The 25,955-nt window shown below is 56.6% G+C and overlaps 1 protein-coding gene across 1 annotated transcript in view; it reads right to left on the bottom strand.

Moving 5' to 3' along the window:
- The window catches only part of PTPRN2 (protein tyrosine phosphatase receptor type N2), a 484,073-nt gene that overhangs the window by 46,182 nt on the left and 411,936 nt on the right, over window positions 1-25,955 (bottom strand). Inside the window, exon 14 of the mRNA XM_069461720.1 lies at window positions 3,272-3,419. Coding sequence (XP_069317821.1) covers window positions 3,272-3,419 — 148 coding nt within the window. The remainder of the gene's footprint in view (window positions 1-3,271; window positions 3,420-25,955) is intronic.

The following is a 25,955-nucleotide window of genomic DNA, read 5'->3' on the forward strand; positions in this document are numbered from 1 at the left end:
TTTGAGCCCGTCCGTACCCTCAGGAGAAAGAGCCTAATGAGGAAGACTGTGGACATCTCTCCTAAAACTCCTTCACTCTCAGGCGGAGCAGCTGCCGCAACAGCTTCTGCCTGTGACGTAGCAAAGGAGAAGCCCACACAGATCTGCCGGGATAGTCTCCTTTCAACACCGACACGCCGACAGCGTCCCAGACCCTGGCCGCGGAGACCCGGCTGGCTCCGAGATCAGAAAGGGCTGGACGACAGTCAAGCCGGGAGTCTCTCTCTCAACTGTCTTGGGGAGTGACAGGCGTGTCCAGAACATTCTTCTATGAGAGGAAGAAAGAAAACCCTCGCTTAGTCATCAGATTTAGGAGAATTGCTCATGTTTTGATCTTTAAAATCAAGTCAGGATAATTTCTGGTCACTCAGAAGTGATCTGAGCAAAACTTTCCTTAAAGGGATTCTGGTGAGGGTTTGGGAGGAAAAACGTCGAAGCAAAGGTTTATTTGGGAAAAATTGTTTTCTGAGAACCCTGAGGACAGCCGTGCTTGGCCAAAGCACTTGGCCAAAGTCCACGAGAGCGTCTGCGTCCCTCGCAGCCGGAGACGGTGGGTGTCGGCACGGTCAGGCCTGGCTCGAAGCCCCCGGGTCCTCACCTGCCAGACGGGGGTTTCTCCTGAGGGTGGGAGGCGGCCGTCAGGACGTCCTTCCGCCGCGCAACCTGACTGGGGGCCTGGCGGGGTGGGCGCCCCGCCCCGAGCCATCTGCAGGGAAGGGCGGGCCCTGCTGTGCCTCTGGCCGGGCACTGAGCCGTCGTCTCTGTGGGGACCGCGTCCTCAGGCTCCGACGTGTCCGAGCACGGCATGGCACGTCCCCTGTCGGCCTCAGTCTCGGTCCTTTCTGGTTCTGTCTGTTACTGTCTCTGTGACTCTGACTGCCTCTCTCTCTCACACAGAGCCAAAAATATTGTTTTGTTTAAGGCTGTGCACCAAAATAGCATCATGTTCCTGCTCCTAATTTAAAAAGCAGATGAGCATGATACTGTACCATTCCTTTTCTAACATGCAAAACCTCACAAAGTGCATGCAAAGTTCTTTAGGCTTCTGAGAAAACATGACCAGACCCAGCGCAGGGCCAGCCAAGCACCTAGCAAGTGTCACGTCTGAAGCTGATGTGGACGAAGCCGGAACCCCAGGCTGAGGGACCCGAGGGCCACGGCTCCCCCAGTCTGGAATTTCCCACACGGCCACCCCTGCGCCATCTGCAGCCTGAGCGGGAAGGGCCAGCCCTGGGGGGCCGGGCGCGTGTTGGCCGGCAGGAGGCGGGTGGCAGGGCGCGTGCAGCTCTGCCCGGAAACGCAGCTGTGGGGGACCATGGGGGGCTGCGGGAAGTCCAGCGGGACACACGTGGTGGGTTCAGCCTCATCCCGTCAGGGGCCGCCTCCTCGGGTGTGGTCAGGACAGGGCTGTTCACAGCAGGGCACAGAGGTGGAGGCACCCAGGTGGGAGGGTAGACGTGAGCACCCCTCAAACACGTGAGTGAACCTGGGGCACACACGTGCGGGACATGGTTGAGTGAGACCCTACAGGGACAAGGGCACCGCTGCCCAGGGCACGGACGCACGAGGACACGAGCGCCGTCTGCCCGTTTGTGACAACCGACACCAGCCGTCAGGGACACGGAGCCAGCCGAAGCCGGTTCTCCTTGACACTTCCTGGCTCGATCACAGAGCTGATTTCGCCCCATGCGGAGCACAATGCCGGGCACGGCCAGGCGGGTTGAGGGACGAGGGGGCCGTTAGCTCCCTGGAGTCCGGTGAGACCAGCAGGAGTCTAAGCAGCGGCATTTTCTCCCTCACGTTCCACTAGCAGGAGATGCGGGGTGGAATCTAGTGAAAAGATTTCCTTCTAAAAGTTGAGAAGGGCCGGGCGCGGTGGCTCACGCCTGTCATCCTAACACTCTGGGAGGCCAAGGCGGGAGGATCGCTCGAGGTCAGGAGTTAGAGACCAGCCTGAGCAAGAGTGAGACCCTGTCTCTACTAAAAAAATAGAAAGAAATCAGCCGGACAACTAAAAATATATAGAAAAAATTAGCTGGGCATGGTGGCACATGCCTGTAATCCCAGCTACTCAGGAGGCTGAGGCAGGAGGATCGCTTGAGCCCAGGAGTCTGAGGCTGCTGTGAGCGAGGCTGACGCCACGGCACTCTGCGTTTCATCACCGTCGCCCCCAAACGTTGGCCAGATCCCTGTGTTCACCGTGAGAAGGGGGCTGCCCCAGGCCGCGGCGGGACGAGAAGCCGGGCAGTGGGCGGTGGCGCCAGGCTGGTTCCTTGACCAGTTCCCGAGGGCTGCGGCGGGGACACGGTGACAGAGGTCACCTTCGCCACGGAGGACACTCGTCTCCACGCCGTCAGGAAGCTGAGGGGAAGCCGAGTGGGCTCCGCTGCCCTCCTGGAAGTGTGAGCTGACGACGCTCCTCTCACCATGCTCGTCAGACACGCGTGTGCCCCTCCCGTCTTACGGTCACGGAGAGTGACCGAGCGGCTGCGCGTCTCACACGCACACACGTGCACACGGGCACACACACACACTTGAACATGTGCACACACATGCGCGCACGCACACACGCACATACACACATAGTCGTTTATCACCCAGGAAAGCAATGTCTGACGAGTGTCCGTTTCCGTCCAAACCTCTGGGCACAAGGACACCCACACCCCTTCCCCTGCTGTGGGGGACAAGGACACCTGCACCCCTCGGTGGGCTCCCGTCGCCCCCCACCCTGCGTGCCCGCATGTTGCCCCCCACCCTGCGTGGCCGCGTGTCCCACAAACCCGCCGGCGCCCCCGCGGCAGGCGCTGCAGAACTGCGTCTCCCTCCCCACACGCCTCCCTTCAGAGAAGCGTCGACCTCTGGTGTCTCCGTTTCCGGCAACGACACCTCCCCAGACAGAAGGTCCCAGTGGTGTGGGTGGAGTCACGGCAGGTCACAAGCGCTGCGATGGCCACGCTACCTGTGCCCAGTGGAGCTGGCGCTACGCTACCTGCTCAGAGAGGTGAAGGGCGCGTCTCAGATCACACAGGAGCAGGGACAGCACAGCCAGTGCTCACCGGAGTGCTCACGTCCCCAGCGTCCCCAACCCCGGCGCTCAGGACTCTGCCGCGGGACCAGGGGAGAGCAGGGGCTGGGCCGTTTGGGCCGGGGCGTCTGTGGGGGGAGGGCCGGGCAGGCGCGGGAGGGGCTTCCACCTGCCACGGCCAGGCCGGGGGCGCCGGGCGGTACGTACAGGTCAGCACGGCCAGGGAGCGGTTCTTGGGCACGTTCTCCTCCCTCTGGGCCACAAGCGAGCTGCTGGGCTCCGCCTGGTAGGCGCACAGCGCCTCCCACTCCTTCCCCAGCCGGTTCTTGTTCTTCAGGTGGTCCTCCATGTAGGCCTGGGGAGGGAAACAGAGTCAGGAGCCGGTTCACACCAGGGCCCTAGGCAGGGCACAGGCCAGGCAGAGGCACACGGTGCAGCACAGGCTTCCCCGTGTCCTGGCGTGTGCTGCGTGTGCTGTGCCCACCACGGGCGCCGGGCAGGGCCCCAGGCAGGCGGTCCTCACCGGAAGGGCTGCTCGGCGAGCGTAGGCTGGCTGGGAAGCGCCGCCCACACAAGACGCGTTGGAGCCGCCAACCATAGCCTGGCCCGGCAGACTGTCCGACCAGAGAGGGGGTTGTCGGGGGCAGCTGTCGGGGCGGCCGGGGGCCCCTGCACCACGTGCCGAGGGAGGAGGCCTCCCGCGGGCCCCGGGGTCTGGCTGCGTCGGGGGGAAGAGGGGCCGCGTCTCGGACCCGGACAGCGGAGCCGGGGGCTCTGGGCGGGCTGTGCGCTGGGGCTTCCAAGCCCCCCAGAGACCAGCACTCTCCGCAGCAAAGAAGGAACAAATACGGTTAAAACACCACAACACGGGAGGAAATAAGCTGTAGATGAGCGAAAAATAGGGCTACACTGAAAACTACAACTAAACCTCAATCCAGGAAAGCATCTCACTATTAAATAGTATTTCGCATTAAAAGCCTTTTGTTGTCTTTTTCTCTTTCTAAAACAACCACGAGTTACTAACAGATGCTGTAAGTCCTTGAAATTACTTACCTGAAAAATACGAAATACAGTTTGGAAACCATTTTATACACGCAATCGAAATCACATCAAACCGGTTAATTAGAAAATCTCTAAGAAAAGGAAATTGCACCCTCACGAGATCCGCCAGAGGAGGCCAAGCCTCGGTCATCCCAGCGGGACAGACGGAGAGACAGAGACTCGCCCGGTTTCCGGCAGCCGGGGCCGGGCAGGTCACCCTGTTCCAACAGGCCTCCTGTTGTTTGTTCAGAGCTTGTTCCCCAGACGTGTGCCGACAACAGGAAATGCACGCAGCACGGCATACCCGTTACGTGAAATACGTGTGTTGTTGTCACACACACATACAACACGGCATCAGACAGATGTGTGGGGGGTGTTTACCGCTGCCGTGACGACAGTCATCCGTATCACGACCCCAGTGCCGGCAGCTCAGACCCACCCCTTGGCAGGATGTCCCTTCTTCCCGGTTCCCTTTACAGAAACGTCACCTGTCTTAGAATCGGCACCGTTTTGTGACCCGCGGCTGCGATGCATTTGAGGTGGTGAGTGGGTGCCGTGGTCCCTGCAAAGGGTTAAACCTCGTCTGGCGTTGAACAGACAGACAAGAAGCCAGTGGAAGCAAATACTTTGAGCCTGGGCTGTCCCGGTCGCAATTTCCCGGCGCTTGTCCGTGAGCAGCGATTCCCAGAAACCCGTGAGGAGACGGCGCCCTGAACACCCCCTTCCTCAGCGACGCCAGCGGCCACCGCCGTCCACGTGTTCCTCATCCACCCGGTCCGTGAGAACCGGCTGTGATTTAAGGAAAATCATCTCAAAGGACCAAACCCAGCCACGATATTGCCCCCCAGGAAATCGCAGCCTCGTCCTCCAACATTCTGCCCGTGGGCTTCCAGTGGGCCACGTGGCACACGCAGACAGGTTTCACGGGCGTCCACACAGGACAATGAGGCACACACGTGCGCACAGCCCCCTGCAGCAAAGCGGCCACGCACAGCAACCTCCAACCTCGGGTCCACACCGCCACCGTGGCCCCCACCTTCCACTCCCTGACACCCCCGATCCAGGACGCCCCCTCGTGGCCCTCCCTGCCCACGTGCCTTGCTGGGAGACACGACGTGGGGGGGGGGGATGCTGCCACCTCGCACAGCTCCAGGCGCCCGGGAAGAGGCAGGAACCTCGGCTGAGACTGTCACACTGTCTTACCAAGTTTTGACCAAAGCCAGCTCAAATCCACGCCACACATACCAACTCTGCCAGACACGTGCCGTGCTGGTGCGACTCGCGGCAGGGGCTGTGCCGCGCTGCGGTGACTGGCATGATGCCCCTGCACGTGGGTGCGGAAGGTGGAGAGGAACCGTCTGGCCCCGGGCGGGGACACCGAGGCAGCCTGCTCTGGGGGTCCCCGGGCGCTCTGGCCACGTAGGGGACAGCAGAGGGATGTCCGTGCCGATGACGGAGAAGCTGCATTGACCACTCCAGCCCCAGCGGTGGCCGCTGTTTGCACGCCGCACGGCCTTAGCAACGGAACCCCCGTGGCTGCCCGAGCCAGAGTAGGTGAGTTCGCCCACGCTGCCCCCCAGCCCCCACCCGGGCAGCCCTGGGTCCCTCTGCGTGGGGAACAAGACCCTGTACGGAAGTCCGAGTTACTAAATCAGGCAAAACTCAAATGGCTCCATCTACAAACCACTTTCTTTTGAGACAATCATGGCGTGTCAAATACATGTTTCTGTACCACAGTCATTCTAATGGGAAACGTTTTTGTGTGATACGATATCTAAGCTTTGGGAAACACGGACCGGCTCACGCAGCCTACGGTCTGGTCTGGGGACCCGGGAGGTGGGGCGGTTCCGGCAGGAGGGCAGCTCACTGCACATCCGCAGAGACCCCTCCCTCTCGGGCTCGGTGGAGCTGCCGTCCCACACATACAATGGTTCCCGGCAAAATGACTCCAGGTCCTATCTTTTCTTCGGAAAATGCTCTTTTCACAAAATCCATCACCAACAAATGAGCTTCTTTCAATAAAACATGATGGATTCTAAAATGATGAACTTTAATCCAATCTCAAATATTGTCTGCAGAAGAGGCATTGTGTATTATCTTAATTCCTGTAAACCGCAGCTGTGTAAATTTCGCATTTATCTTAACTATGGGAGGTGATCATACTGCACTTGAATTTCTACACTTACAGCAAAAACATAAATGAATGTCTAGCAGGCAAGCTGGGGCGTGAGAGGGAAAGGTGACGTTGATGTGTTACGTGTTTTCACTGAGAGTTAAGTCATCTGAAGATGCCCCTGATGGTGTCAGAATCGAGACAGAACTTCCGGTCGCCGCTCTGGTAGCTGTGTCTGTCCCCTCCGCCCATCCCAGTTTGATCTGTTCTGTATTTTTCTATCAATATTTCTATGAAGCGTCATTGATGATATTAAACTGATGTCATTTCCCCAACCACACAGGAGTCTTTCCTCTTTTGTGGTTTGTGGATAAGACGCTTTTCATCTGTGAGTCTGTGGGGACCCAGGCCTGCGTAGTAAGATGACATATTGTAAACAACAAAAGCAAAACCAAAAGGGGCCGCCATAACTTAATACGAATGTTCCTCTATTTGGGACAGGGTGACGTGCTGACAAACCAACCGTAAGCTGAAAACATCTCGAGTTGAAACGTGTGTGATACCCCTACCCTGCCAACGTCGTCGCTTGGCCTCGCCTACCCGGAACATTCTCAGAACACCCCCATTGCCCACAACGGGGCAAGACCACCTCATACAAAGTCCACACACGACGGTGCCAAGTACCTCACGCACTCTGCTGCCCGCGGCACTGACAGTGACGACACGGTGGCCACGTGGGCTCCCATCATGGGTCCCACTGGGCCGCATCGCTTTTGTGCCCTCGTCCACTGACACCGTAAGCTGGGGACGTCCGTCCTGTGGGCTCCCGCTGTCCAAGGACGTGCAGACGGTGCACGAGGACAGGCCCACCTCTGCCCAGACACGGGCAGCTTCCGGGGTCGTCGGGCAGGTCAGCGTGCGATTAAAACACAGCTCACGGGGTTCCCCTGTCGTGGGCATTTAGCTGAAGGTGTTTTCGGAACCGACGTTTTATTTTACACGTGTGTATGTGTGTGTGTGTGTGTGTGGTGGGAGGGCTCAGTTTTGAAGAAGCTGCGACTTTTTTGTCCCACAAACAGCTCGTGCAGAAGGGACCAGAAAAGACAGACAGAAGGAAGCAAGAGCTGCTCCGGACGCCAGCACAGGGTGAGCCGCGTTTCCCTGCTCACCACCACTGTTTAAGCTTTGGACGCCCTCGCTCGCTGTCAGAGTTTTCTGTTTTAGGATATAAAATGCTGAGATGAGGCTCACATCTTACATATGGGGAAACTGAGGCCCGGAGACGTTAAGCAGCTGGCGCACAGCCCCATGGCGGGTGGCGGCACCAACGCTGCTCCCAGTCCCTGCGCTGGCGGTTCCGTCCTGGTTTGCTCCCCTCTCCCCCCACCCCCCACCCCAGTTCCTGCCCCCGAACAGCCACAGCAGCGTCTCCGGTGCAAACGCAGCCGGCTGCAAAACCGCCAAGGCTGTCCGGACCAGTCCTGTCCTGTCTCCAGTTTCCTTCCACTCACCCATTTCTCTGTCCCAGCGAGTCTCTGCCTCCCCCGTCATACCCGCCGCGCCACCCCTCCCGCACCTGTTCACGCTGGTGCTTCTGCGATGACACCTCCAACTCCAGGACCAGTTCAACCCCCTCCGCCCTTGCCCCCACCCCCGTGACCGTCCTCTCCCATGACCACCCCCACTTCCAACACCTGCTGTTCTCGAAAGCCCCCCTCTCTGGCAGGCCCGGGCCCCATCCCCTGGGCCTTGGCTGCAGGCTTCAAGCTCCGATTCTTCCCGTGAGATCAGCCTTTCTCTGGGGCAGGGCTGTGTCTCAGCCGTTTGGCACATGCGGTGGGAGCTGAGTGACCACTTGTGACCTGAAATCTCGACAAGTAATTTGTATTACAGACAAAAATTTTATATCGATCACGGGCATCCAAAAACACTGCCTTCCAATCCTCTGAAACTTGCATGATTTTCTCCAAAGAGTAACGTAAGGGACTCAGAACGGTTCCTCACACGTTTCCGTGCTGCTGTCTTCCTTTCTGGGTTACCCGATGAGCGGCTCTGTAACTCACGCCGAGCGGGAGGCCCCACCCGGATGTTCCTGTCGTGCCCCCAGCCGAGTGGCCACCAGGTAAATTCGGGGAAGGGGCAGCAGTTCAGAAAGCTCCTCGCCCAGCTCTTCTCCCTCTGTAAGTCTTAATCTCCGTCCTCGGTCCAGACCCGGGTCGGGCTCTGTCTCCCCCGGAGCCTCCTAAGGCGCCCCACCCCCCTGCACAGGGAGCACCACGCGTGGGCACCGCATGAGCTGCTCTGGCGCGGCTGCAGCTGGTGTCCTCCCTGCTGTGCGCTCTGGGGGTTGGGGGTCCCCTCTCACCCCGCGGGTGTCATGCACACGGTCCCCGTCTGGGCTCTGTAAGTGCCTCTGGGTCGAAGCTTTAAGCGGGAAACCCCAGGTGGGCAGCGCGTGGGCTGTATGGGCTGCAGCCGGGGGAAGGCGGGATGGCGCCAAGCCGCGGACTCACACCCCGAGTGTGAGCGCAGAGTGAAGGCAGAGGGTGGGACTGGTGCTCAGTCCCAGCTGGTGCAACCGGAAGTGCTCAGATAGTTAATTCCGACAGTGACCCCGTCCGCACGGGGGTGGGGGGGGGTTGGAAGCTCGTCTTTAATTTCTCAGAGTTGTTCATGATTCTCTCAACAGTATTTTGAGGTTTTGAAGCATTCTTGGCTGCAAGAACTCGGCCTGACATTTCACATTTTTGAACTTCATTCGGGGAATTTTACTTAAGCTGATCTTAGATGAGCCCTGAGTGGGAAGAGGTCTAAGACTTTCTTGAATTCCGGTGCTTTCTGAGGGCCTGGACGGGCTGTGCTTGCACAGGAGATAATTCTCAGGTCAAACCACTCACGGGGGCCCCAGGGTCTCAGGTTTCCAAGTGTGCGGCCAACACACACATCTGACGTCGACCACGGACCGCGAGGCGCCGGCATCCGGCACCTGGGGACGTAGCTGCGTTTCTCTCGATTTTCTTACTCTTTGAGGAGGACGGCATCGTTTTCATTGGCTTTATTTGTGTGACAGATTTTAATCTAAGGTTTTCTTCTTTAATCCTTCTCTTATTCCTGAGCCCATCCTCCCAGCTCCCCATCTCACACCATGTCTGACCTGCAATACCAGACCGGGTAGAAAAATCCAGAACAGTGTCGGGGCCACCAGGACTAAGTGCCACCAGGTGACTTGTAGGAAACAGTCTCCATGCGTCAGACAAATCGACTGGCTTCCACACGCAGCGGAACCGTGTGACACAGAGTCCCACCCCTGTGTAGCGGCATCAGAAGGAGGATATGTTTGTGACGTGTTCATGCAGCCCACGTGTTTTCTGCATTGGTTTATGGTCAGACGGTAACACCCTGAGGTTAAGAAAGAGACCTGGGAACACGGAGCTCCCTGCGTCAGCCATCGCGAGAGCCGTGTAGCTCCAGGAGATGCACTGTACCTGCCCGCACGGAGCCTTTGCCGACGCTCGAGGAGCCTCTGCCGACTGGGAACTCCGGCTAATAGAAGGGGGCAGGCGCCGGGCTCGATCGCGAGAACCTTCCTAACAACGTCAGGGACAAGAGGGTTCCGGTCCCACACGCAGCTACTTTTTGGCTACTGACTCAGGACAAACCATCTGCTCTCACTGGCCCCTAACTTACTCCCACGTAACACGGAACCAGAGCCTGCATTTCTGAAGGCGGTTTTGAGGTTTGACAAGTTGATACACGAAGTGCGATCCGTGGACTACGAAGCGCATGCACGGGGACCGTGGCAGTGGCCGTGTGTCTTCGTTCCCACCAGGAAATGAAGGAGTTGGATTGTCTCTCCAACCGTCCTCCAGATTCCGTGGCTCTCCTGTGGTTCTGGGGACACTGACCTTTTCGCCTAAGGAGACACGGCACGTTGGGTCGCCACAAGTGCCAGCACTGACCACGGCCTGAGTGTGCGTCTAAGGGTGACTGTGGGGACACTGTCACCACGGATGCGCCGTGGACATCGGTAAGGGCGTTGATGCCACCACTGACACTATCAGAGAGAAACACGACCCAGCTCAGGGCTTTGTCCCTGAGAGGGACAGTGGCCTTTCTCAGACACGTGCGCTCCCTTACTGCACATTTAAACCAACACGTGAGCACCGCTTTAGCGCGTGTCACTGTGCCTTCCTGCCATGACACCAGGCATAGTTCTAGAACCATCTCCACTCCTATATGCTTCCTTTATTACTTTCTTTTAAGAGGGTGGTATTTCATGGCCGAACTTGAGAAGAGAATTTCTGGGAAATGCCCGCGTAAGAGACGATGCGAAGCCAAACCGCTAACTGACGATTTCCTGGGGAGGAGCAAACGACACCCGGTGCGTTTCTGACTCAGGACCGCGGTCACGGTCACGGTATGTCCCGACACTCTGTGGCACCATTTTGTGAGTGTCAAAGCCAGCGTTGGCTTCCAGGACTGCTCAGGAAATAATACCATCGATCGAAACCGAGAACTGTCTTTCACCACGCGCAACAAGCCAACACCGGCGGCAGAAACGGGGCGTCTAGCTGTGACTGTCCCCGGGCAGGTGTTGGTGCTGCTGCCTCCGAGTGCTGGGACCCAACAGGGTCGCCCCAACCCCGCCCGCGGCGCCCGGGGCTGTGCCAGACGCCTGCCCACTGTCCCGCAGACCCCGCAGGCTCCAGACCCGCCGGAGGGCAGGAGAGAGTTGGGTGCCCCGGCTGGTCTTGGCCCTGTCAGAAGTCACGGAAATGACGTGACTTGGCACCTCTCAGCCCTAACAACGATGGGGTGGGATACTGGGAGGTGCAAGGAGATTTACTATTGTCATTGAAAAGAAGGGGGACAATGATGTCCCAACACGCAGCACTGAAACCCCTCAGCACGGTGGGCACGAGATCCGTGCAACACCGCGTCCCCTGGGTCAGGAGGAGCCCAGACCACCCGTGTCCGGTAGGGCCAGCTCACAGGCTGCTCTGGGGGTCTTCAGACACGGGACAAGCAGACTCTGTCCGATGGAACCGCACGGTGACGAGGACCCCGGCGGAAGGGACACTCCGCCCGTGGAGCAGGTGCGCTGGGGGAGCCGGGTCTCAGGGCTCCGCGTGTTCCCGGGAAGCCCCGTCTCTCCCCTTCCGTCACGCCGGTGCCTCCCGCAGCACAGCGCCCTTTGATTTACCGACGTTGCAGTCAGACCGTTTGTTATCGCGAAGAACACGGTCCACTCACGTCCTCTGTCCTCGGGACAAGACCGCAGTTTGTGTTTGAAAGTCACGCGTTAGACGGAAGCTTTGGGAGCTCCGAGCCGCTCCGGCTGCCACTGGGGGCAACGGTGACCTTTTCTTTCTTTAAAAATAAACACGGTCACCTGTCTTCGTTAATACATCAGAGGGAATGTTTATGTTAAACGCCTGAATTTCCAAAGTGGGATATCTGACTTCCAAGAAGAAATGCAAGAGAGGAACGGAGGCGTGATGCGGCGGGTGTCGCGGCCTCGCGCACGGACGGCAGCGGACGGCTGCGCTGGAGAAGGCGCCTGGCTGGCTGCAGATTGCTGCGTCTGGCGTATTGTAAATATTACTTATTACTATTGTGCAGCAGGAATGTTAAAATATTTAGAATTAGAAACATAAAGTGCAAGTGCAAACACGAAGTAGACCAGACACAGTTAGAGGCTGAGGGTCCTTTTGCTACTTTTAGTTTAGGAAAGATTTGCTTGAAGCAAGAATCCTGAACCACACGACTGTATTCACATAACCGTCTGGCTCTAAAAACAGTAAGACGCGGAACGCACACGCTGAATCACCTTCGTAACCATCCTGTTCCTTAACACAGGCCCGGGCCGCGCCAGCTCTGACCGGCGGTGGGATCACTGGTCTCACCGGACAGGAAAACCGCATTCCCGCCCCCGCCCGCACAGGACACAGGCGCAGAGCGCGCGGGCCAGACGTCCCACCCCAAGGGCGCTCTGCGGCCACACGGGGCTCACTTGGGAAAAGCAGACACGCGGTTTCGGAATCCAGCCTCGGGGTTCTCTGCACAAAGCCTCAAAGAGGTGGGCATGGACCCAAGGAACTCGTAAGAGTGGATGGAAGGCCATTCATGGCTCTTTCTCTGTCTGTTACATTTAAAAATTGCTTTCATGGAGATGTGTTTTCAGGGCAGAAATAGTCCCACATATATCTGCAGTAAGTACAAAGCTGCCCGTAGCCCAGTGAATGGGGAAGTGGTAAAACAGACGAAACTGTCCAGCAAAAGCGCCCCACGTGGGCAGCAGAGTTGGCTTCACCCGTAACTGGGGATCGGCGCCATTTTTTCCACGTTCTTCCTCTGAAATCTTTGTCCCAGGCTACCTATTCTGAGGACCGCCGAGAATCTTCGGCAAGCCCAGCGACCCCAGGACACGGTTCTCAATGCTGTCTTAAAGCCATTTAGAAATCTACGTCCATTCTTTGTATCATAACCAACCAAACCGTGGAGTGATTATCAAATTTTAAACCATTACGGTAGTGGAGAAAAGTCCAGAAACTTCAGACTGCGAAGTCTTCCAGGGCAAGTCCTCGGCCGAGCCACAGTTAGGGGTGACGATGAGCGAGTTAGGGGACGGCAGACGCCCGCAGCCGCGGAGACAGGGTGCGTGGTGTGCGCTGTTTCCCAGCCGTAGGCGGCTGCACTGTCAGCTGTGCGGAAAACACTTCCTGTAACTGGAAAATGAAACACACACGAGAACCAAGAATGCGCCCCCCCCCCCGCCCCCCAGTAGAGCTCTAGAGAAAACGACGCGCTTTGTTCCAAGCACGGTTAGAAGACGCAGTAAGAGACAGGGCCCTGCCTCTGTGCGGAGCTGGGACCAGGCTGTGCGTCTCCCGCCCTTCGGGGGACACAGAGAGGACAGGCTGAGTCTTCGCAGAGCGGCAGGTTGGGAGGACATGACAACTGGTTAAACTTCGACTGCAAGAACTCAAATAATTGGAAGCTTCCATGAATATGTTTTAATTATAATTTGGGGTTTGGTGTTCCAACTCTGGAGCAAGGTCCGGAATGGCAAGACAACACACCCACACAAGAGAGTTCTTACACAATGCCCGAGTCACCGGCATCTCCCCTGGAGCTGGTGACTCACTGGCCCGGGGCCACCCTTAGCCAGCGCTGCGCAGAGACGCCCTGTGCGCTAAAAACACAGCGATCATCAATTATTCTGTGGCTTCCACTAACCTTTATGTTGTAAATTAATAGAAAAAAATCACAATTTGATAAAGACTTACAACTAAAACCCTGATAGGAAATGTTAATAATTTCTGTTCCAGAAATGTTCTAATTAATAAACTTTTAAAAAAATAAGTACTTTCGTCCTTATTACCTCCTCCTGCTAACAGGGGAAAGGCTTGCTCTTTGGTACAACTGATAGTTTTACGCCGGGCACTCTCTAGCACGATGTCATCCTCGGGCGAGCGCGGGGGAGAGGGTGACAGAGGTCTCCTGCAGGAAGACTGAGAAAGAAGCTGTTTAACAATAGTGATGATGACAACAACACCACTTTGTATTTTTAGGCTGTCATTCTCAGAGAAGCTCAAAGAATTTTAAATGAACAATTTTATGAATCTTATCTTATTTAACATCTTAAAAATCAAGGTTATATGCACATAGGTAAAATACAAAGATGCATACTTATAAGCAATGGAAAATAATTAAGAGAATTATACTGCATTTTCCATAACCGTACAGCTATTAATATTTAAATTCAGTGCAAAAGAGGTTTGCTTGACATTCTCAGTGAAACCCAAATGCTGCCTCTAGTTGAGGGAGAGAGTTAAGAGTCGTGTCACTATTTCAACTGGATTCCTGCTCACTCGCTGGGTGGCTCATTCCCTAGTCTTGATTAGGCACGTCCTGTAAGCCAGGGGATGTCCCCGTTCCCGGGCGCGGCATTTGCTGGCCAAAGGCCCTGTGCTCTGGGGGCCTTAGCTGTTGGATAAAATCTGAAATATCTATTGACAAATGGGTAAATCTGCATGTGGTCGGTCCTGACCTCAGCCGTAGGCAGCAAGAAGACACAGCGAGAATGAAACGAGAGCAGCTTAGTGGACCCCGGTCTGCTCAGTTGTCTGGCTGTCCTTCCTCATGCTCCTAAAACTCCTGTAGCCCTTTACTTTGCAACGTATTTTGAAATTGTTCAAACTCTTTATCCCTCACAGAGCTGCAGCAAAGGATTATCTTAGTGATTTGATCTGAGAAACAACGTCATAGTCTTAATTTACCCAAAGTCAAAAGTCTGGATAAAAATCTGAAAAATTCCTTCGACAACCCTGACATTTCCAATAACCCTCATGCTTTTGTCACATGGACAAAATATTCAGATATTTGATAGCACCATTTAGTTTTCCTTTTATCTGTTGTATGCAACCTCATCGAAGGTACGTTTACTCAAAGTACCACAGAAAATTAACAGCCAATAGCTTAGCCCCAAATGTAAAATTCGAAAACAAGTGAACAATGAAATTAACCTGGGATACTCTGATGTACTTATCCACAAATAAAGCAATTCTTGGAAATGCAAAGGTGTGCACGCAGGTACACCTACAGACACACACACGGCTGTGCTAAAACCGCACGGTGACCAGGCATGGTCACTGCCGGTGGGCTGGGGGTGCCGAACGGCCTCTCCAGACCACCGGGTTCCAGAAGTTCGAGTACCCCTGCACTTGGGAACTGGTTGCCAGGCGACACAAAACAGTTCTGTGAAAGATTCACAATTTCAGTAGCTGAAAAGGCTCCAGTTCATTAGGCACATTCAGCCCGAAACCAAGGAGATAGCAGGTTTTGAGAAAACAAGAGCTTTTAAGAGACTTAAAAAAAAGCACATCTGCACCAGACGTCACCACTGGCTTGTCCTTCCTGGGCACCTGCGTGCAGGGAGCTCAGAATTTTCCGGAGAACCCCAACAGAGCTCTGGATCCAACATATTTTGACCAGTCTGGTCAGGCATGTTCTGGTATGACATTAAGCCCATGTCCTGAGCATGACATTAAGCCCAGAACGTACGTGTGGTCTCACCACGGGCCCTAGAAGACGCTGGTCCATCTTCCTGAACTTCTAGAAACACGAGGACTGCCTGTCTCCTGGGCACAGCTGCGCTGGGCTCCGGTCAGACAACGCCGTAAACTCAGCACTGCAGTCAGCGTCGTCCCTTCAGTGGGAGAAATGGCCGGGACAAAGGGATAAATGTAACCTACGTTCTAGACACTCCCAACACACGCGTGCGGTCCCTCCTCGTGGTGCCTCCAGCATCCGACACAGAGCCGGGGACACTGGCGAACGTGGGCTGATGGATGAAGGGCGCAGACACCCCCTGGGCTCCGCCTCGGAATGTGGGCCGCATCGAGGTCTCCGCATCGGAGCCGCAGTGTGGTCAGAGGCTGGTCAAGAACGTCAGAAACACGGATTCCGGGCAACAACCATGCTCACTTTGGACACGGGTCCGAGACGCGGCGTTGCTGACGACATGTTTCTGGACAGATGGATCCTGCGTCTCATTCGATCATTGTCTCCGACAGTATTTACCCTTCGCCCTCTGCAACCAAACAGCAATCAGAAGGGAGGAGCGCAGACGCCTACGGTGTTGAACAAATTTCAACTTCTTTTAGAATATTCTCATATATTCCAGTTTGGGGCCTCCGCTCTCCTCCCTGCTGGCTCACGGGCGGCCTCCCAGCCAGGGCGCTGGGGATACTGCATGGCCCTCCCCCCGGCTCACGGGCGGCCTCCCAGCCAGGGCGCTGGGGATACTGCATGGCCCTCCCCCCGGCACACGGGCGGCCTCCCAGCCAGGGCGCTGGGGATACTGCATGGCCCTCCCCCCGGCTCACGGGCGGCCTCCCAGCCAGGGCGCTGGGGATACTGCATGGCCCACTCCCCGGCACACGGGCGGCTCTGCACTCCACAGAGTACTCACTTTCAAAAATACTTGCTCCCTGCTGTCAGTGCAGACAGATTCATACGGAGTGTCAGGAAATGACCATTTTAACGGCAAATGCTCCCCTCAAACTCTCTTTCCACTAAAACATTTTCTTCAAAATTATTTTCATAAGAAAGATTACAATTTCAACGTTAGCTGCTAATCCCCTTTCATTTAAAACTCTGCTGATAAAATTCTTTGCTTGTCATTCAAATGGTGAGTAATAATTACAGATTTGAGGCTTCCATCTCTGGCTTCATTAATGGTAAATTGCATGGAAGTCTGAAGCCTAAGTCAGCTTTGATACATCTCAAAATGCAATTTCCATAGCTTCCCTCGGCTATGTACAATTAATTACACAGTTAATAAGGGAAATATGTTAATGAAAGGAACATTATTCATCCAGCCACCTGCCTTTACCAAATATCTTTTGTGTGTTTTTCTTCTTCTTGTAATTTTAGTCTACAGACAGTTAAAAAAAATTGATAATGTGGTGATTTTAAATGCCAGTCTGCAGACACTTCGAATAAAACAAGTCTAAAGAAAAATTAATTCAATTGTATGATATTTCTAGAGATTTCTGCCTTTTAAAAGTTCAAAATATCTACTCATGGTATGTTCAACTCCTGAAATAGCCATTTATAGAATGAAAAATTACTACTAAGGGGGCTTATATATGCCCACGAAATGCAGTGGTCATCTTTACGGATGAAAGGAAAACACCGGAAAACCTGGAAGGTGGAGAGATAAATCCCAACCCTAAACAGACGGAACTGTCCTAGTTCTTCCACCTGCTGGAAACCTCCCTGCTCAGCAGGAATTAACCCTCTCGCTCCGTGTGGGTCATCAGTTAGACGGCGGGCACTTCAACACAGAAACCGAGGTCAATCGCACAAAGAAAGCACCTTCCCAGGCTTTGGTGAGGTACACGCTCCAAGATGGTGTAAGCAGAAAGAGGAACCTGTCTGGCTAAAACCTCACTTCTGTTTAATTTTCATAAATTACTCAGACAACATGAAAGAACGTATTGTCAAATACTTGTTTTACAACAAATTTTTATCAATATAAATCAACACATCTTCTTTATCAAAAGAAAAAAGAATTTGATTTCAGCCTCAAACATGTCCCTCTGACATATCAAATATTCTTGAAGTCATGAGTATTTAAAATTTCCATTAATGTACAAAATTCAACTGAAACCACGGATCCCAAACGGCTCACAGGGAAGACAGGGATCAAGAAGAAAAAAAAGCTTCACGAAAATGCGATTCTAGGATAATCAAGGCTGGAAAGGTCTTCTATGTTAACACATTCCGGGAGAAAAACAGTCTGCGGAACCCACACGCCCACGGCCGTCCCGCCCTGGGTGGTGGGGGAGGCACAGGCGGAGCCTGCGGGGGGCCAGGGTGACTGTCACCCGCCGGGCAGTGCTGGCTTTGCGACCCCTTTGGCAGCGGCTCTGCGCGACTATCTCCACACGCGTGCCGTAGACACGTCTGCCCAGACGGCCGTCCACCCCCCTCCCAACTCGGTGGTCTCCCGCGGGGTCCGAGTGACAGATTCTCCCAAAGCCCCGACACCTTCGCTGCCACCCGACTGACAAGAAACGGCCCAGGGACAGCTCCTACTCAGCGACCACGGCAGAGGCTGGAGCGGGGAAGCCTTTCCGGAGAGGGAAGAGGAGGGACGGTTGCCAGGCAACGCAGGCAGCTTCTGCTCCGACAAAGCGGCAGGTCTTTTCCTAGCAGCACCCTCCACGTCCCGCAGCGAGGGGCTCGTGGCGGTTTTCTGACGGAGTTTTTAGGAAGAGTGAAGAATTCCGGCAAGTGCAGTGAAGGTTACCTGGGACAGCGGCACAGACAGGAGCTTTCTCCCCCACAAGCAGACGAGAAACCCCGGATCCTGTAACACCTTGTTGGATAATGTTCACAGCTGCTCTAAAAGTGTTCACTGAAAGCAGAATGTTTTGATTTTTAACCTTCTAAATCGCACAGGCTACACGCTCATGAGCATTAATACAAGGACGGTGAAACAGAAACGGCACCAAAAATACCGGAAAAGCTCACAAAAGACTCAAAAATTTATCTCCGACTCTTCACCAACCGAATGTGCAGCAAAGGTGAAGCCTGGAGGTCCCCGCCTGTCTCCTCTGCCTTCCCGACTCGTGGGCGGTGACACGGCTGGAGTGTCGGTGGGGAGAAATGGAAAACTAGGATTTAACAGTCGCCCACAATAACCAGGAGTGGATGGTGACCATTCCTCTTCCGCTTAGCTCCAAGGAGGAAAGGGGGCTGGCGTGCCAAAAACATCTTCACTTCGTGGGGTGAAAAGTTAGAGATAAGACCAAATACATTTCCAATCTTTTGCCGGCTCAACTGCCGACATATCGTGGACGGGCCACGCCATACGCATCCTCAAGGTGGGACAGGAGGGCAGGTGGACCGCCAGGTGTCATTCCTCTCACTCTTGGCTTCCAGCACAACGCAGCCCTGGAGCCTTGAGCCTGGCCCTCCCACAGCTGCCTTTATCGCCATGGCAACGTGCATGCCACCTGGAAGTTCCCGGCGTCGCCAGCCAGTCGCAGTTGCCCACCGTGCCTGGACTGAGGCCCCTGCCGGTGCACTCCCACAGACGGCTGCCCTCACCTGCGCACAGGAAGGCCGGGTGTGGTCGCGGCCTGTCCTTCTTTGCTTCTGGACGGCCACCGGTAAGACGTCTGTCTTTGTTGTGCCGAACACAGGAGCCGGCTCTGAGACGCACTTGTCAGCGTGCTGTGACACTAAGGGCAATACGGCGTGGGCACTGCTTTTCCTCTAAGTTGCCATGACTGTGCGTTCCCAGCAGTGTGACAATGAGGTGACCGGGTGTCTTCCCCCACAGACATCTAGAAATGCTGGACACGTGGTAGTCTAGATTTTCACCAAATCCAGGGAACCCCTGGGAACCCAGGTGAGGAGGCAGCGAGACCAGAGTGGGGCCCTGTGGCCTGAAGCTTCTCAGGCCTTGAGGGAGGGCCGGGCAGGTCGGCTCCCCACATCGCTCCAGGTCTCGGGGCTGCCGCCCAGGCAGGGCTGTAAAGGAAAGCCCTGCCCTGCAGGAGGTGCTGGGTTGGACCCGACACCCCCACATAAACCAGGACCCTCTCACTAAGAGTGTGCTCCGGTCACGGGAGGCTCGTCTGTCTCCATTCGGACTTGGAATGGGAAGACGTTTGCACACGGGGCCGTCTAGGACTGAGGCTCAAGTTATTAACACAGACGAGAGCTCTGGGTCCTGCAGGTAAGGGACTGACATACAGACGGGCCTGGTTCACGGACAGCCTGGAGTGTCTGCAAGGTGCCCTCAGAACCTCTCTCAAGGTTGGTGCCCTCAGCAAAGGGCTGCACAGAACTTTAAGGGCTGAAGCTCCAGCAATGGAGAGTTGTAACCCGAAATCATAGAACCCACCAGACAACAAACTACCACGAGCAAATCAGCAAACACAGCAAAGGGCAGAATTAGACCCATGAAAACATAATAAAAGTACTAGGTAGAAACAATCATAGCATTTATAATGAATGATTGAAGGTACTGAAGTAGGAGTTGGCAACATAAGAAAACAACACAGCAGACAGGTTTGAAAAAGAACAAAATAGGACAAAACTGCAAGTAAAAATATACTTCTTAAAATTATACATACGATGGTGGATTAAACACTAGACCAGACACTGCTGAAGAGAAACGCTGCAGACTGGAAGGCAGGTCTGAGGAAATGCCCTGGACGCAGGACGGGGCCGCGGGGGGCAGAGCGGCGTGGGGGGGGATTTAGGAGACACAGGAGTGGGAATGTCTAACGTTGCTATTAGAGGGGAGGATGGAAGAGTCACATTTAAATTGTAAATGGTTTATAATTAAATGGGATTGATGGAAGACAGAAATTCTCACATTCAGGAATCAACGTAGGTCTGGGACAAAAATAAAAATAAAATAAGTCCGTACAAAGACAAGGCAGAAGGAATTCCCAGAACAGTAAATGTGTAGCAATTGGGAAGAAAGTGCAGGGAGTGTAGAGGACCCACGAGGGAACTGCGAGTAGACCAGAGACAGCACTCTGGACAGCAGCGGTGCCAGGACAAGAGGAGAAAGACAACGAGAATCTGACCCTTAACTAGTCTATTTCGTAAGTGAGAACTAATAAAGGACATTTCTGACAAAGACGAGGAAACTTTCCCATTAAAAGACTGAAAACCAGACATGTTTCAGGAGGAAAAAGGCTATTTTCCCCAAAATGAAGAATTGAGAAGTGAAGGGGGACCAATGCCCAGTAAAACGAGAGTTGATCTGAACAAAAGCCGACCACGAAAACCACCAACAGAACGGTCAGTGTGAGGATGGGAGACGAGGGAAGTGCGGGCAGCAGCGTTGTCAGAGGGCGGCAGGAGGTCCCTGTCCAGGTTTCTGGGCTGAGAGGAGGGTGGAGGTGACAACTCCAGCGCTTGTCAAGTCAAGTATGGTTGTTAAAATTATCAGGACAATTACTAAAATGTAGCAGCCGGACTGGTCAGGGGGGAAGAGGGAATAAGGAGACGCAGCCATTCCCACAAGGGGCAGGAGAGGACCCAACGCAAAACAGAGGCCCACACAGAGCGAGGGTCCGTGTGAGGCAGGAAGGCGGCTGAACACCGCGTGACTGACAGGTCAGACTTTCTTAGGAAAACCTACTGTAACAAACGGTTATGATCACTTTATTTTCCGTAACATCTAACGTTTGGCGTCTATGATAAAAACGTCCTTGCAAAGCTCCGCAGCGTGGCCAGGGGCTTTCCCACCGCGCACACCGGTACTTGTCCCTACGGCGCGCTGCCACGTGGGCTTTGTCACCAGCTGCGTTTGTGGATGGGACTGAAGGTCCTGAGTTCACCGCTGACCCAGATGGCGTGCTGGGGACCTCGCTCTGGGACCGCCTTCCCGCAGCAGCACAAGCCCCTGGCTCTGAGCCCTCCCCCCTGTGGCCCCAGAAGAGAAAACAGCGGGAAAAGTGGCCACGACTGTCTTGGGCTTGCGCGACCCGAACGCTCCACCGTCTGCGAACGTACACGACAGCGAACAATCAACCTCGACTTCCTGGGTTCAAGGAACCACGGTGGCTGCAGCCAGCGTCCAGCACGACCCCGTGTGCTGCCACACGCTGCCCCACGTCCGGCTGAGTCCCCGGTGCTCAGGGCTGTGCTGACTTCCTGCTTCTCCAGCACAAACGAGTCATGTGACTCACTGGGGCCTGGACGGCTGTGACGCTGCTGCTCTGCCTCCCGCCTGCCCCCTGTGGCCGCCATCAGAAGCCACCTCAGCCCAGCCCCTCCCTGCCGCGCCCCCGCCCCCAACCCCCACGAAGACCAAGTCTTCAGGCCAGAGAACTCCGCTCAGCACGTGGCAACGTCCGGGGTGTCTCCCGCTGTCTCCCCTTTGCCCCAAACTGACCGCAAGCTCCTCAGGGGCGAGACTCACGCTGCTCCACGCAGAGCACCTGCGCCGACCTGCGTCCGAGAGCCGTGCTGGGGACCTGCCGGAGGGCAGCGCCCGGCTCACGCCTGTGCACTCGTGCACCGCCTGTGGAACTGTGTGGTCACGTTAGCATCACACAAGCACACGGACAATCGGCGATTCCGCCCTGGGCCTCGAGTGACACCGCTGGCGCTGAGTCCCTGTGACACCGTCCACAAACCCACAGATGTCGGGGTCGCCCGTCGGCCCCAGGAGCATGGCCTCTGGGCTGGGCCCACCCTGCAGGCTCCCTGGGGGCTTCCTTGGTTCACGTGTGGCCTGTCGTGGTCCCAGCTCCGGCACTTGGAACCGTTGCCAACCCACGGACGCTTCCAGACACTCCTGCAGGCCCCGTCCCACCTGCTTCACAGACGGCTCAGCTGCCAAACCGGCGTTTGACCGTTCAGTCCAATTCAGCGAGTGTCAGTTGGGGGCTCGACGTTACCTGCTCCGTGTTGCCCAATCTACCCCCCGCAAGAAGGTCCACGAGCAGGGAAATGGTAACGAAGAAACGACTTTTAAGAGGCGCTCCAGGTGGGCAGCCGACCCCTCTAAACAAGCCACCGCCACCGCTGGGGATCGGCGTGTCACCGGGGGGTGCATTTTTCTTGCCCTTGCTCCCCCGCACTGTCTGGACGGCCGCCCCAGCCTCTCTGAGCCCCGCGTCCGACAGAACCAGCTTATGGACACAGACAGACAGCCGCCGACTTACGGGTCCAACGCAGGACTTTCCACCTCCACGGTGCCCTGACGCGTACTCAGGGCGCTCCTCGACTTACGAAGGGACGCGCTCTGTAAGTTGAAAATACTATAGGTCAAAAATGCACTTTTGACTTAACAGTATTTTCGACGTACGCTAGGTTTGCTGGGACAGCGCCCGGCGGCAGCCGAGACCCACCCGCAACGCTGCAGACGCCACACACGCTGCTCTCGAGCCCCGGCCACTGGCCTCCGCGTGGCTGGCGTGGCAGCTGGGGTTGGTCACATTTGGGTCACAGAGTTTTTCTCTAAACGTGAAGCGATCAAGGCAGAAACGACAACACGCTGAAAACCCTAGGAGACTAAGAAAAAAAGCACCAATGTTGCTCTAGCGTTTTCAACAGCAAATGAGATTTTTTAAAATAAAAGGGCAAATCACTCCCCTTCCCACCAAAAACGCAAGCTACTCCCACACCCCCACATATGCTGAACGGCTGCGATGACACGTGTTGTCTCGTGTCACCCCAAACGGTCCACAGAGTGTCGCCACAGGAGCGCCAGGTGCGCCGGCGAAGCAGGGCGGTCGCCGCCAGTTCACCGTGGCACAGGGCAGAGTTAGCCGCGCCCCAGGGCGTCTCAGGGGAAATCTGAGAGGCGGCCGCGGTCACTGCTCCCAAATTGAGCACCTGCTCCTGCGGGGGCCTCCGTTGGGCCCTCACCTGCGCCGACGCCCCCGGGAAGGCCCCCCCACCCCGCCCACGGCAGCCCCAGACGGAGCTGAGTGAACTGCGCTGTGACTCGGGTGTCGGCAGGGCTCTCGGCTCCTCCTCCCAGGGCTCTGCCTGGAGGGACGTCTTCACCGTCTCCACCGCAGTGACCAACGCTGGCGGGTGGGGGCCGGGCTCTGAGCGGAGACAGAAGCTGTGTCTCCGAGGCGGTGGCGTCACAAGCAGCAGGTGAAAGGCAGTGGGGACGCGGCGTGAGCCCGGCCAGGACGCTGCCAGCCCCTGGTGGTATGAGCCGCCCGCTCAGCAGCGCCGGTGCGAGGGCGACCGGGCGGAGCACAGCGCCTGGGCCGTGCGGGAAAGGCCGGCACCTGTCACTCGCTGTAAGCTGCCAGCGTCAGTCCTTGTCATGGGCTGAACTGTGTCCCCCAAATCTGTGTGTTGAATCCCGGCACCCCAGGATGCAACCTCATTTGTGGACAGAGGCTTTAAAGAGACGATTAAGTTAAAATGAGGCCATCAGGGCAGGACCCGCCTCCCATCTGACTGTCCCCAGGAGGAGGCACCAGCGATGGCCCTGCAGGAGCAAGGCCCCGGAGGACACGGGAGAGGACAGCACCAAGCCGAGCACAGAGGCCTCGGGGGCACCGGCCCTGCCCACCGCTGGCCTCGCAGCGGGAGGGACGGGCTTCGGCTGCCAGCCGGCTGAGGGGCGTCGGTGCGCAGCCCGTGCAGACCCCCGTGCGGTCTGAGGACCCCAGGCTGAGCTCGTGCCTTCAGGGGCCGCTCCTTCCCCGACATCAGGGCCACGGTGGTTTACAAGTTGCCCTGAGACACAGCACCAGCACGCGGCTCTCACGCACGGGGAACACGCGTGCCCTCCCGCGGGTCACGCCCATCGTCAGCCGACGTGACTTCTCAGCGTTCTCCCGTTTGCTCTTCCTGGAACTTCGCCCTGGTCAGGGACGGCCTCGTCCCCGTTGTGTGTACAGTAATGACGGTGCGGAGGGGACGGGCGAGGGTTACCGTGACAGCACCGGCGCCTGTGGGGGGGGCAGGGCTCTCATTCACAGGCTGCCGGGGTGGGGGGGGGGCTGCAGCCCAGCAGGGACACTTCTGAAACCACCCTGGGCAGAACCACGAACGGCCCCCAAACATGAAACATGCGCGACCTCCCGTGTGCGAAGAGAAACGTAGATTTAAACCCCTTGGAAACAGCCTTTTCCACTTGCCAGTGGCGAAGCCCAAAGGCTGGGGGATCCTAGGGACTCGGGCGCTGTCTCTGCTGGCTGGGGGACTGTCAGCGGCCACATGCCTGGCAGGACACGTGGCAACGTCCATCCACACGGACCCCTGGCGACTCAGGACCCTGCTCCTAAAACGCAGGCTCCCCGCGTCCTCACACGGTCCGGCTGTGTGTTGCCGCCGGAGTTTGAAAATCGCCTGAATTGCCGCTGACAGGAAGCAGCAGGTGACGGCTAAACACAAGAACCAGGCTGTGGGGACGGAGGGACAGCCACGCACACCCGCACAGAACCGCCCCTCCACGCAGCCCAGCGCGGGCAGAGCGCGGGTCCCCATGTGTGCAGGCATCACGGGAAGGAGGGGACGGCGGCCCTGGGGTGGCAGCTGGGGCTGGGGACAGAGCTGCTGCGATGCTTCCATCCAGCACAGACAGACCAGACGCTGCCCCTGAACTCGGGCCGTGGGACTCATCCCCCTCTTAGTATGGGACAAAGAAAACTATACACTTAGGTCACTGCAAAGCTGCTTTTTAACAAAGCACAGGGTTTGAGGGCTGGAAATTGCCGTCAGGTGAGAGGCTGCCAGGTGAACACCTTCCTTCTCGACATAAAAGGTGCCTTCAAAATGCAGGTGGCTGAGCAAGGCCCTCGCTGGCCGCCGGCTGGACCAACCGTGTGCTGGGCGCACGCGGGCACCGCATGGCATCGCCCTGCCCGGCTGCCCGGCCTCCTGCACAAGATGCCCCTGCCTGGTGCTGGCCGACACACCTGGCCAACGTGGGTCTCGGTGACAAGACCAAGTCACAGAAACATCAACCAGGAGTGACAGCGAGGGAGGCGGTGTAGACAAGGGAGGCTCTAGAAAATCCACCCAAGTGAGTTAGGATGGATACACTGGGTTTGAGCCCTGCCCGCAGGCTGTGGCAGCCGCTGGGTGGTCAGGCCCACTCGGCTGGACCTGAGCTCTAAGGACGTCCGTGCTGCTCTTCCGCGGGATCCGCAGCAACGCCAGGAAACGCCGAGGTCTTCAGAGGCAGCGGCTCTCACGTCCTCCCACCCCAGCCTGGTCACCTCGCCCCGGCTTCCCCCCGCTGCGGATTCTCGGGGGGCTCAGTGGGGAAGGCTTCCCGCAGCTGCCGCTGGAGAGAGACGCCCCCAACAAGGGACTCACCAAGGGAGCAGGTCACACCCCACCCACACGCCGGAAGGTGGGGCCGAGAGCCGTTCTACCCCGGGGAAGCCGGTCACCTACAGACCCGGCGGAATCCCGACAGGAACAGCGTCCAGGCAAAAGACTCCTCCAAGCGTGAGCCGTGACGGTGCGTCGTCCAGACACAAACAGCGACCACTTCACTCTGTGTCTGCGACACGTGTCCCGCGTGCGGGGGAAGGGCCGCCCCGGCTCGGTGCGACTGTTCGGACTCCCGGACACCTTGGTGAGCGAGAGCCCGTCAGAAAGGCCGCTCAGCCGGAGTTGAACTCTTGGCGGCCCAGTTCCCTTCATCCCGAGAGCGCAGCCATCCATGCTGTCAACCGTGAATGAACAACGGAATGGGAACCTTCTAGAAAT

The sequence above is a fragment of the Eulemur rufifrons genome, chromosome 29 (genome assembly GCF_041146395.1).
Source record: "Eulemur rufifrons isolate Redbay chromosome 29, OSU_ERuf_1, whole genome shotgun sequence".
Taxonomy (NCBI): domain Eukaryota; kingdom Metazoa; phylum Chordata; class Mammalia; order Primates; family Lemuridae; genus Eulemur; species Eulemur rufifrons.